Below are 12079 nucleotides of genomic sequence, written 5' to 3' on the forward strand. Positions count from 1 at the left end.
GGAAACTGAGCGAAAGACCCATGAAAAATCCGTGGATGGGAGGAGACGGAGCAGCAGCCTCGGACTACGGGGTTATTTTTGATCCACAAACAGCCAGTCTTGTAGAGCTGGTTTTTCCTGTGAGGCTAATAAGCAGTGCCTCCGGATACAGCCATTAACAGTCTGCTAAATGAAAATCCCTGCAACCTTTGTTTTTAATAACCGTGAAAGGTGTGGCAAACACAAGTCCTATCTGAATGAAAGGCAAGCCCCAGCGTGCATACTACTACTCTGATGTATGTTACAGTAAATGCATGTCTAGGAGCTTCCGATGGCTTAATCTGTCATCAACGGCAAAGCCAAGTGCGCGTCAGGGCGCGTGCACACGTAGTTTCAAAGCCTCGGAGGACTCCTCTACAAACACGGAATTCCTCCAACGCTGCTGATCCCCTCCACAAAACATCCCACACAGACAAATTTAATAAGTTCTTCCAAGAAAGTCTGCCAAAATCAACAAGAGTAATTCAATCAGAAATTATTTTTCTGTCCATGTTTTCTCTGTCAGTCACTGACAACCCCACGTTTAGAGAGAGAAACCTCAGCTGGCTGCCTGCTCCTGGTTTTTTTCTTTTTTGGTTCCAGTGAATAACAGTCCTTCCAGGCCACCATAGCGGACAGTTACTGATTGGCCAAGAGGAGATACATTAGCACAGTGAGTTAATTGGACTAGGAAAGCCCCCTACATTCTTCATGCACAAAAACCCCCATACCAAGCAGTCCATATCCTGAGTTAAGAACAGTTATCCCAAGGGTCTTCTGGGGAAGCCCTGATCCACCAGCCAGATGACCTCACCTTCACTACAGTTAAGGTAAAAAATGTTTGTCCCTTGATGCACTGAACTGGCTTTACTGGTCTGGATCCTCATTACTGAGACTGAGTCATAATGGAAAAAGGAAAAAGTGGACAAATCAGACTTTTCCTCTGTAGCAGTTTTCATCTTTTTGTATAAACATAAAATGAAGTGGAGGGACTACCCCCCCCCCCCCAAAAAAAAACCAACCAAGCAAACAACAAAAAATCGTGGCCCTAAAGACTAGATTAAGAGATTAGGAGCAGCCTTCATCCAAGTTGTTAATGTTAGTAGTGATTCTCCCGTCATTAGTACGCCAGGCTCTCACTGTAGACCAGATCTGGGAAATCAGCCCAGAAACAATGAGGAACAAGTGAATGGCCTTATGGAGCAGTGCAAATCCCCTTTCATTACAAATACACATTAAAGTAATAAACTACTGATGGAAAAACCTAAGGAAATACACATTCTTCCAAACTGTACTTAAGTAAATGTAGCTCTCCTTTGTTCACTCATATTCAGTAGTTCTAGGCTATTAAGGAAGGGGAGACTGTCCTTTGAGGCTCTACATGAAAAAGGTGAAATTTCATTCACAAAAAAGTGGCAGCACAGCACCTGAGGTGGCGTGAAATGGCCCCTGCCAGTCGATCGCAGTTGTCTGCGCGGAAGCGCTCTGTGATTGGAGGTTTGGTAAGGCTGCGGCAGAGGGCGAGGCCCTTACCTGTCAGCGTCGGTCACCAGGGCAAGCCGGCCGTAATCCCATGCCACCTTCCTCAGGATGGAGAAGACAAAGAGCAGAACCTGAGACAGGGGAGAAACAAGGAGATGAGGCTGAGATGGTGAGTGTGAGCAGGTGTCCAGTCAAGCTACTGCAGAGGTCAGTGCGTAGCAACCAAAGGTGTGAAAGCGATGGGCGGAGTCTGTGATTTAAAACGGGCCTTTGGTGGTATCTCCCGAGGCCTGACATCATCTTTATGCATGTAGCGTTTCACAGCAGCGTACAGTTTGCGCCGGCAAACGGAGCCAGAGTGGTACTCGTCAGCGAGAATATGGGTCAATAGGACAGCCCAGTGCCCAACGAGGAGCCCAGTAGGTCGGACTCTCCTGCTCTCGCTCTGAGGTGGCGCTCCGCACAGCAAGAACTTCCCCAGCGAGGCAGGGTGAAGCGAGCGTGTGGAGACCAGCGAGGGGAGTCAGAGCTCAACATCAGACTCGCGCAGCTCAGAACGGTGATGTCAACAAACAAAAACGAAAAATGGAGCAGTAGGGCGCTCTTTTTGTGTACTGAAACAGTGCCATTAAGGTTCACGGCTGCTGTAAAGACCTGTGCAAGGGGAAAAAAAACAAAACAAAACACAAAAACAACAAGGAAAAAAAAAAAAAAAATCAATAGAATCTCCCTGGGCGTGTGCAGAGGAGGGACGTGCTCACCAGGAAGCACATGAAGTCAAGGGCGAGGACAGTGGGCACGCCCCCGAAGGGCAGGCCCTGGAGCACGGTACTCCGGATACGTGCAGAGTAGCAGTAGTCTTTGGAGGAGTTGCTGTAGCAGTTGGCCTGGCCCGCACAGGCCGACGCCACCAGTATCCCCATTGTCACGAGCGATAGCCCGCCTGCTCACTGCTGCATCCTGTTGAAGAAGCTGAGTGAAAGAAAAAGGGAGAGAACCTTTAGGTATTTTAGCAATTTAGCATTTTTTCTTTCTTCTTATTATTATTATTCATTTTCCAGTCTTTTTGCTTCTTTACTATTCCTATCCTGACCAAGTGTTCTTTCATGATAATTACAGGTTGTTGCACCTTTTCATGTTGATTATTGTTAAAAGTATTGTTACATTCATTCATGGTGTGTGCATTGGCAATGCTGTAAATTAATATAGTTAGTTATTCAAATAAAGCTTATTAAATTGAATTGAATTGAATTTAAAGAGGGGGGTGGTAAGGGAAGAGTGATTCAGCAGGTCAAGAAGACATGAGCACTAATCATCTTACTCCAATCTGCTTAAGTGCACAGTCAAACTGGAAAATTTGTGTTGAAGGCAAACGGATGCCTGCCTCCCCCTCAAATTTACATTTTTACATGGTCAGTCCAAACAGAGCCAATGGGACTCAGATTGGCATAGCAACAGGCTCAACACCACACATACACGCTGCCAGGAGACGAGGAGAACGCAGTTAACAGAGCCACTTTGGAAGAGCAACCCAAAGACTCCTCCATCAGTGTGAAATTATTACACAACACCATTGCTTTTCACATGTGCATCTACAATAATTCATATCAGACACTTTTATCCAGAGGAACTTACCAATGAAGCAAAAATACAATATAAGCATATTGTATATAAAGGATTTTGCTATGAGCAATGCTTATGCTGTCATTTCCATGCCTCATAGGAGGCAAATCCGACAGCCCAAGATAGGCAGTATCCTAGCAGCCACTGTTGCTAATATCTGCAAAGGACCTCCTCCTTCTGTTTCTTTTCAGCCCAATTAGTGGAGAAAAGCATCACATCACCAAACATTTCACAACCTCCCTGAAGGAGCAATTGCATAAGAGCCGCTTTCCACCTGATGCAGTAGAACGACGTCGCAGTGCCCTGCTCTGATGCCGCGCCTCCTCTCGGCTTGACGGCGTGCGGCAGCGACCACGCGAACTGCTCTGCCCGAACTGCCGAACAGCGACCCCCACCTCTTCCCCCGAGTCCACCTCTCACCTGTTCCATCAGCCTGAGCCACCCATTGGCAGGAGTTAAATAAGCAACTAGCATTGTTGGAAGAGAAACACGAGGATGAGACTATTTAGGTCCTGAGGGGAGCCGAGGCTGAGACAAGAGCCGCAGTAACTATGTTAACCGAGAGAGAGAAACACAGACACCTTAATAGAAAGAGAGAGAGAATCACATTGAATACAACAGCATTAAAATGGTAGAAATGGGGGGGGGGGGGGACAGAGAGAGAGAGAGAGAGAGATGGGCTTGGCTACAGCAGCCCTGCAGCAGATGGCTCTGCTAGACTGTCCGCCACACTCACACAGTTCCAATGACAGTGCAGCCAGACCCCTGCCCATCTTGTCTCTCCAATCATGCTCAGATCACCAACAGTCAGGGTGAGTTGGAGTACAAACAGAGGGAAGAGACACAAGTTCACTCAATCCAACGGCGCACCCCCAGAATAATCCCAGGGATAATGTGCGGGACCCAGAGAACACTGCCAGCGTTGCCATGGCAAAGTTCCGTCCAAAAGCAAAGGAAGAACAGAACCCTACAGGCCTCTACAACCTTGAACAGCTAGCCTGTGGTTGCCGGAGCGACAGCAAGCGAGCTGCTGCACCTTTCGGTGTCCTCTGGAGTGATGAATCAGACACCTCTGAGCTGCGAGCTCTCGGACCCGTTTCCAGGATAGCGCCGCACGGCACGGCCCAGAGCGTCACCACTCCAACTCAGGTCTTCAGCTCGTAACTATGGCCTTTCATGAGCCGGACTGCACCAAGAAGAGGAAGTGTGTGAGAACCGTTTGACCACAAACATGGCAACAACTGTGATCAAACCGCTTGGCGCACACGGTGTGTGCTGGTACTAGCTGTTCCTCCCTCCCCCTGCAAGTGACAAGCTGTGCTTGGTTTGTAATTCCGCACCACTAACCCTCCTGAGTCACACAAAAGCATTTCGGGTTTTTCTGCTCCTCCAGCGCCGGCTTTGATACGCTCCCACCGAGGACACACAATTAAAGGCACCAGAGAGCCGAATTTGGTGCAAGAGTGCCGCGCCAGTGAAAGAAAAGTGCACCAAAAAAGCGAAAGACCTTTCCATCCTATTTATTTACACTTACATCGTGCTGTTGACGTGCATGTGTATCACATGGACCCAGCCAGCTGAGCCAGGAAGTAAACATGCACGATAAACCCCCCCCCCGCCAACCCTACACACAATCACCCCCACCCTCACACCCATGCTGGTTGCTCTGCTTGCTTTACTGCACATGTATGTGAAATGTAGATCAGACGTGTTGTGATGAACAGGAGGCAATTTATGACTTGAGTTTTTAAAGCGGTAAAGCATATCACACAATGTCGAGGCCATTACTCCTGAACTCTGAAACGTACATTAAAAGACCAGGCCACGTTAAACAGCCTGGGGAGTAAGGGATTCTGGGTGCAGACCAGCCGCAGTGTGAAGCAGTGGCAGATGGGATCAACCTGCCATCTGAATGAGAGTTAGTGCACCGGTGCATCCCAACACTGCACACAGGGCTCTGGCTCAGGTGGACAGCCTGGCACATGTGTTCAGAACTGTACTTTTCCACTTTATTTATTAAAACATTCAAAGTTTTTTTTTAGAAATTCTCAAAAATATTTGCTGTGCAAGACTTTTTAATATAGTTTTCACCTGACGATGTGCTGCAAATGTTGAGAGCCATTTGTTGACTCAGAATTAGTCCCCCCCCCCAAAATGCTTCCCTCATCTCTTCTTCATGTCTGCATGTGTATTGGGGTACATTGTGCAGGTGATTATGAAGGCTGGAGTTCTAAACCCCCCACCCACCCCATCCCCACCCCAGCGGGTCCGCCCGCTTGTTTCAACCTATATTGTTCCTATGCTACGCTGGCCCACTGGTGCCAATAAAAAGTAAAGGGGTGCTTCTTTTCTGCTTTAGCTCCGTATTGAGAGACGGGAGAGAGAATGCACGAGAGAGCACGCACGCAACAGAAAGAGAAAGAGAGAGAGCAGCACCTAAGAGTGTGCAGAGAATAAAGTGAAAGATCCAGAACAGAGGAAGGAGATTGAAGAGAACCATGTGGGGAGAGGAAGCAATGAATAAAAGATTAGTAAGAACAGCAGCTCGTCTCCCTCTGTCTTTCATATTCTGAAACTTTCCCCAAAAGTCAAGCATTCAAGTACTGAAAGTAAAAAGTAAGCGCAGAAAGGTGAAGCGAGAAATTCAACGGCATTGCCTAAAACGAAATAATTAATTCATTGTGGCTAAGCAACCCTATTTTAATTATTACAGTCGTCTGTGGCATTTCTGTATAATTAGGCTTTCCAGGTTATTGAACATCATACACGTCATCTTAGTGCACTGGAGCGCAGCATGGACTCAACGAGTTCTCCAAGTTATTTGGTTAAAAAATGACAAGTAGCCCATCAAAGCCCTCAACACACAGATCTCTACCAATAGTCCGACACTGCATGCTTCGGTCAGTCCTGTTACACTGATGGCTCTCCAACTTTCGTTCCGTAGTTCAGTTAGTAAGCCAACAGCAGACGTCCTCAAAGTGTAGATGGGCGTGTTGTATTTTTTGCTTTGCTGAAGCCAAAGACGAGATGTGGGATAAGGTTTAAACAGTGTGGTAGACCTCACTCACGCTGTGGTTGGATAAGTGGGGCTTCACCTAATGTTTGCTGCTCTGTGATTTTATGCATGCTCCGAAGAAAGCCTGTGGAAGGTAACCTTTTTAGCTTTTTCAGTCCATTTTACAGTTAAATGGTGATATTGTATCATTGTATTTTGAAATGTGAAGCTATTATACTATAACATTCACAGTGAAGCTTGAATATATTAATAGATTGATAACTAAGGAAAGACAAATGTTTTTAACCAAATTGAAGGCTTGCATTTTAAAACTTAATACAACAGCCCCTTAGCTAGCAAGTTGTGTATTTGATGCTAAGCAAATATACCACTTAAAAGAAGCACTAGCACTGTTGGTTGCTAGACAGAGACATTGCTCCGATATCTTTTAGCACTGTGTGAACGGGTGGCCTACTTCCCAGTATCCCAACCCCACGGCTACTCTCCCTGCACCTGTGGAAGGGAGGGAATTTCAGGAAGTCTGCCGAACAGATCCAACAAAAAGGCTGATGCGCAATGTATGAACCACTATCTTCTGATTAAGCACAACAGATAAATCAAAGTACGGATGTTATTCAGTTTGAAAGGACATCGCATTTCACTGTCAGTACTAACAACCATCAGTGATCTTATTCTCTCAATTTTAATATCTTCTTCATTCACAATAATCTGCCGGCATATTATATTGCAAATGTGGCTCTCAAAGGCATATTTGTAGTCCTTTCTGTACATTTCTCTCTGATATTTCAGAACTATTATTCCAGGAATTTATTATTATTTCCTTTGGAACATCCCTGACTGGTATTGTTGAAAATGCTACAGATTAACGTAGCTGGAGAGGAAGCTTGACAGGCGTAGTAAACAAGGCGGGACTTGGCGAAGGGTTCCATGAAAATTGGGCAGTGCACCTGTAGCTATAGCCAGTGCAGCTATATCCAGTGCAGTCTAAAATGTAAGAAAACAATGACTATTGAGTCCATGAAAGTCCCAACATACTTTAAATTAATTATTTATAGAAGCATTTTGGTAAAAGTAAAAGACAAGCCTGTTGAGTGAACTGTGTAGCAATTACACACTTTTCGCATACACGCCTACCATCTTAGGGGGCCAGACCTAACTGCAAGGCTGATGCATCATTTTTTCTTTGTCATCGAGCAGAGAAAACCATTTACTTCCTGTAAAGAAGAGCTTACAAAATTTATTCTAGATGTGGCCTTTGTGTCTGGTCGATTTGGATTTTTTCTGACAGCCGATGCAAACAAGAAATACCAGGTGCATTCAAACCATCTCTGTCTCTCCTGTTAAAAGGCAATGACGGATTAAAGATCTTGGCAGAAGCAAACAGCCTGGCAGGCCACAGGTGGCCACATCAGTGCATGACCCTTCCATCATCAAGAACAGCTTCTGAAAGTCAAAGGCAATATCCAGGATTCAAGACTCACCCACATGACCTCAAAGCATTTATCAAAAGAAGCAAACCATTGGGAAAGGCTTACGGACGGAGTAGCAGAGTGATATAATGAGGAACACAGGAAGAAAAAATGAGCTGCACATGACCCAAAGCGTACCTGTTCATTAGTGACATGCACACTTGGTTACGCATTGACTCAGTGGTCTTTAACGCAACTGCAGATGGCAACAGAAAGATGATTCTGAAATATACAGAAGCGTCTCAATTGCATCAATCCAGCGCAAGAAACCGAGAGACAGGAGCTTTGCCAGCCCTTCTATCCAGAAAATCCTGCTTCTCTAGAAACTGAGTGTTACACCAGGCAAGTCTACAGTGAGAAACTGACCCGTCTACTACAAGACGTTCAAATTGTCTCCTGACCAAATGAAATAACCACTTGAATCTGAACAAATTATATAGGTACTGTTCCAGCAAGTTATTGATTTTATTACATTTGGATGTTGCCTTGATTGAGCTGAAATATTTGCTATTCCTTGTTTAGGCTGGGGAACATCACAACCCTACTGGTAAGAAGACATAACAGTGGACAGTTTCATAACTGCCAAGATAAAGAAGGGTTTGTCAGAAATCTAATTACTGACAGTACTACTGTTCCCTGCATGAATCACACACACACACACACACACACACACACACACACACACACACACACACACACACACACCCCTACATTCTTTCCAAATAACAGCACGAGGAAGCCCTCTGCACAGACTTTACAAGTCAAGGCCATACAGGGTGTGTCTATAACCAGCTGTTATATTCCACAATACCGCATTAGCTAACTGTTATATTCCACAATACTGTATTAAGCTAACTGTTATATTCCACAATATTGCATTAAATGTGTTTTGGTGCTTTTGTGCTGAAAATCTAAATTCGCAATTACATTAAACTCCACATGTTCTTACCCCGAATAACTGTTAGTCACACGTCATCATACAAATATGCTGATAGATGAAGAAGAAACAGACTGAAAGCTGTGAATTTAGTCGATTGTAATGACAAACAGGTAGAGTTTATCATAACTCTCATTTGTTTACGTATACTTCTCTGCACTGCAGATAAACATATCTGCCTACATTTCCCACAGGTCTTTGCTCTCAGCCAAGAGTAAAAGAAAGAAAATAATGTAGGTGAGAAAGCATGGGTCTGGTGTGGAAGATCCTGTCGGGAATCCTCCGGCCAGCAGATTTGCACACAACTCGGACCGTTTCCAATATTTACAACATGAGGAACTAACTAAACCTTGTAAAATCACTCTAATTTGCATTCGGCACCAACTTATAACTGGGCCCAATGCTTTGCTTAATCTATTAGCTATGATTATTTCAGCATGACAAAAAATGAGAAGTATTCCATCATAATCCCAGATTCCCCACAGAGTTAACAAATTCCAACACATTACAGATCTAATGCTTCCACCATCTGCACTCTACTACAATAAACTGACATTCTGCGCAGGCCGAAAATAAAATGAACCAGTTTAGCCGTTTTCCTTTCTAAAACAGCATGGAAACCTAAAATGAAAAAACATGACTTCTGAGGACCTCAGCAAGTAACCCCAACACTGGTCTCTGCCCCATTGACCAAAAAGGGAAGGATATCTGACTGCTGAGTTTAAAGATTGATGCAAATGTGTCGACTGCAATAATTTCGCGTGAACTGCACGTCTGCAAATGAAAGAAATTAAGCAAAAGAGAGAGAGATCTGCAATTTGTTCTATAATTTGCTGATGAACTCAGTGCCTGTCTCGGTGGTAGGGAGAGACAAACTCTGACAACCAGCCAATTACAGCAGCGAGCACCTGGGCTGTTCCCAAAAGGGATTCACTCCAAATGAATAAATTAATCAAGAAGATCAAAAACAAAATTAGGACACACCATCAGAAAGGGCTGAACCAATTCAAGCATAACACAATGAATACAAATCTATCACATATTCCTGTTTCATAACCCTCAAGTCTTATCTGACTGGACCAGGCTCTTTTGGAGATGGCGTGATATTTTAAGCTTATGAATTTGAATATTTTAAGCCCATGAATGATGTCGAACGTAAGAACGTAATAATATGACTGACAGTTGCCTGGTAAATGCAGTGGGACTGCAGAGGAACGCCGTGCTTGAAGACCAACAGGCAGGAAATGTGATGGCAGAAAGAGAAAGAGAAACCACAGCTTTAGGCGGAAGAAACCTGACTGCTCATCATCGTATGAGGCAGACTGAGCGAGGGTCCCGCTCAGCCGTAGCGCAGAGTTTCATCTGCAATGTGTTCCAGAGCGATAAACAAGGCCCTGCCCCGTGAGCTGCACCAGTCCTTGCTCGGTTACTGAAAGCAAGAATGCCGATTCTATATTTCTAGAATGCTACTGTAAAGTACCCATTACACTTCACTCCACTCTGAGGGCAGTGGGAACAGACTTCCTGGGCAGAGAATGTCAAACCAAAGACTGATACAATACAACAGAAACACCGCTGGGGGCAGGGGGGGGGGGGTTGTTAACTGACAGATTTTTCTATACTGTACTGAGGCCATTTGAGTGTGCAATAAATACTGCTAGCTGCGCTACCAATCAACAGATGTGTATTATATATGTGAATGCTAAATCTAGACCAACGCATGCCAATGTAAATGCTTAGATAACCCTCTGCACAAGTACGGTAGACCTTTTGAAAGCAACACAGACTTGCCTAGCAACAATAAGTCTGACAAATAAGACATATTTAAGCAGAAACGTTTTAATGTACCACACTCAGCTGAAGCTTGGAGCTTGACAAACACAACAACCATCTGAAAAATTCATAAAAATGGATGTTTGCTTTTACAAGCAGGGGCCATCGTGCCCGGCTCGAGCTGCCATTCAATCGGCTGGGCATCGCCTGCTGCCATACACTCTGCTCAGTGGAGGGAAGAGCCCCGTTATCTCTGGCTTGCAACAAACCGACGCTCGCTGCTGATCTGAAGAGTTTCCTCCGTTTCCTCTTAAAGAAGTTGAGATCACAAGCTGAGCGGGGCACGGCTGAGTCCCAGTCAGCTTGACAGGGTAACCACTCCTCAGATTGCTTATCTTTACCAAACAGATGCACTACAGCCTCACAGGGGTAGGAAGTGCAGCACACCAAGACAGGAGTGCCATCCTAGTTCTCCACTTCTCTCTTTATGGGTCCTGAATCCAGGCATCTATATTACGGAGTCGCACACTGAAACTCATGCTGGCTTTGCATGCTAGTATACCACTGAGGCCAAACCACTGCTGTGTTTCTTTAAGATTTCTTTAAGAACTCCACCACTACCACTGGATGATGTCCTTTAATGATCACTTCCTAAGCATCAGCCTAGATTTGAGCTTCAGTTGAGCTCAGAGTTTGGAGGAACAGTGGGAGTTCTTTTCGGCGGCGGGACACTTAATGGCGGGACACTGGGGTGGAGGTAGGACTGAGTCGTTTTGACCCTTTCCATGTTAGCCAAGGGCCAGTCAATCACAGTCTACGGTTGTCAAACCAAATGCCAGGCTTGGCCACAAGGCACACAAAAGACCGTCATTCACCCAGTCCAGGAACACGAGCACAGCTGAGGGGAAACTGGCCATTTTTATTAACGTAATTCATTGCTATTATTTCTCAGGCTTAAATATTCCGAGTGTGGTGTTGAAAAGTGAAAAAAAAAAGCACAAATTGAAAGGTCCAGATTAAAACCAGATTCCTTCCAATATGTTTGCTCCTAGAATTAGAATTAGTGGTAAATCACACTTTAGAATGCATTCCACACCATAATGTTTGTCAGTCTGGGCAATTCGGAAGGGCACTATCTACATAAGATCATATCTGGGATGTCTCTCACAAAGAGCTAAGAGCTTGTCAAGTAGAATTGGTACCACAGGGTTTATATAGGGTGCCATATCATTGTATATATGAATGGGTCTGGGATCTATATTTGAAATTCAATTTATACATATTTTCTTATTCTTGTGGCTTTTGTCATCTTATTGTGAGCTCATCATGCCTGAGAGCTTATTCTATTCTCAAAAGAGGTGAAATCTATATTTGCAGTACAAGATAGAGCTCCTCAACTGGCAATAATTGGATGAACCAGGGCCACCAAATATCACCTTTAAGCCTTTACGAGCTTATGACGTGAGCATTACAACGCAATGCCTTTGAGAAACCAGGCACTAATGACCCCTGCTCATTTACTCCAGTTTAATTATGTAACAAGTTTAGTCAACTAGTTCAAACAACAAATGCTATCATGCTAACAGTTTAGAATAGCTCTGTGCACCAGTACCATACTAGCACCATGTGTTTTAGGCTTTTTATTAACCAGTTGTCTCAAACGTGGAGCTCCTAGGTGTATACATGGACGTTCATGCACATAACCAACGAAACCCTTTAGTATGGAGCCCCTATATTTACAACCTATAGGATGGGATGATT

General features: G+C 44.6%; 1 protein-coding gene and 1 long non-coding RNA gene across 5 annotated transcripts in view; one reads left to right on the forward strand and one right to left on the reverse strand.

The window, feature by feature from the left end:
- Window positions 1-12079, reverse strand: part of LOC113578481 (CSC1-like protein 2) — a 33983-nt gene that overhangs the window by 20066 nt on the left and 1838 nt on the right. For all 4 annotated transcript variants that reach the window (XM_035527088.1, XM_027011755.2, XM_035527065.1 and 1 more), the window contains exons 2-3: window positions 2262-2472; window positions 1552-1631 (exon numbers count right to left, since the gene is read on the reverse strand). In XM_035527088.1, coding sequence (XP_035382981.1) covers window positions 1552-1631; window positions 2262-2423 — 242 coding nt within the window. In that variant the 5' untranslated portion in view covers window positions 2424-2472. The remainder of the gene's footprint in view (window positions 1-1551; window positions 1632-2261; window positions 2473-12079) is intronic.
- LOC113578494 lies at window positions 6185-8454 on the forward strand. Its single transcript, XR_003410756.2, has 3 exons — window positions 6185-6272; window positions 7487-8048; window positions 8131-8454. It is a non-coding gene; the product is annotated as an uncharacterized LOC113578494 (long non-coding RNA).

The sequence above is a fragment of the Electrophorus electricus genome, chromosome 1 (assembly GCF_013358815.1).
Source record: "Electrophorus electricus isolate fEleEle1 chromosome 1, fEleEle1.pri, whole genome shotgun sequence".
Classification (NCBI taxonomy): Eukaryota; Metazoa; Chordata; class Actinopteri; order Gymnotiformes; family Gymnotidae; genus Electrophorus; species Electrophorus electricus.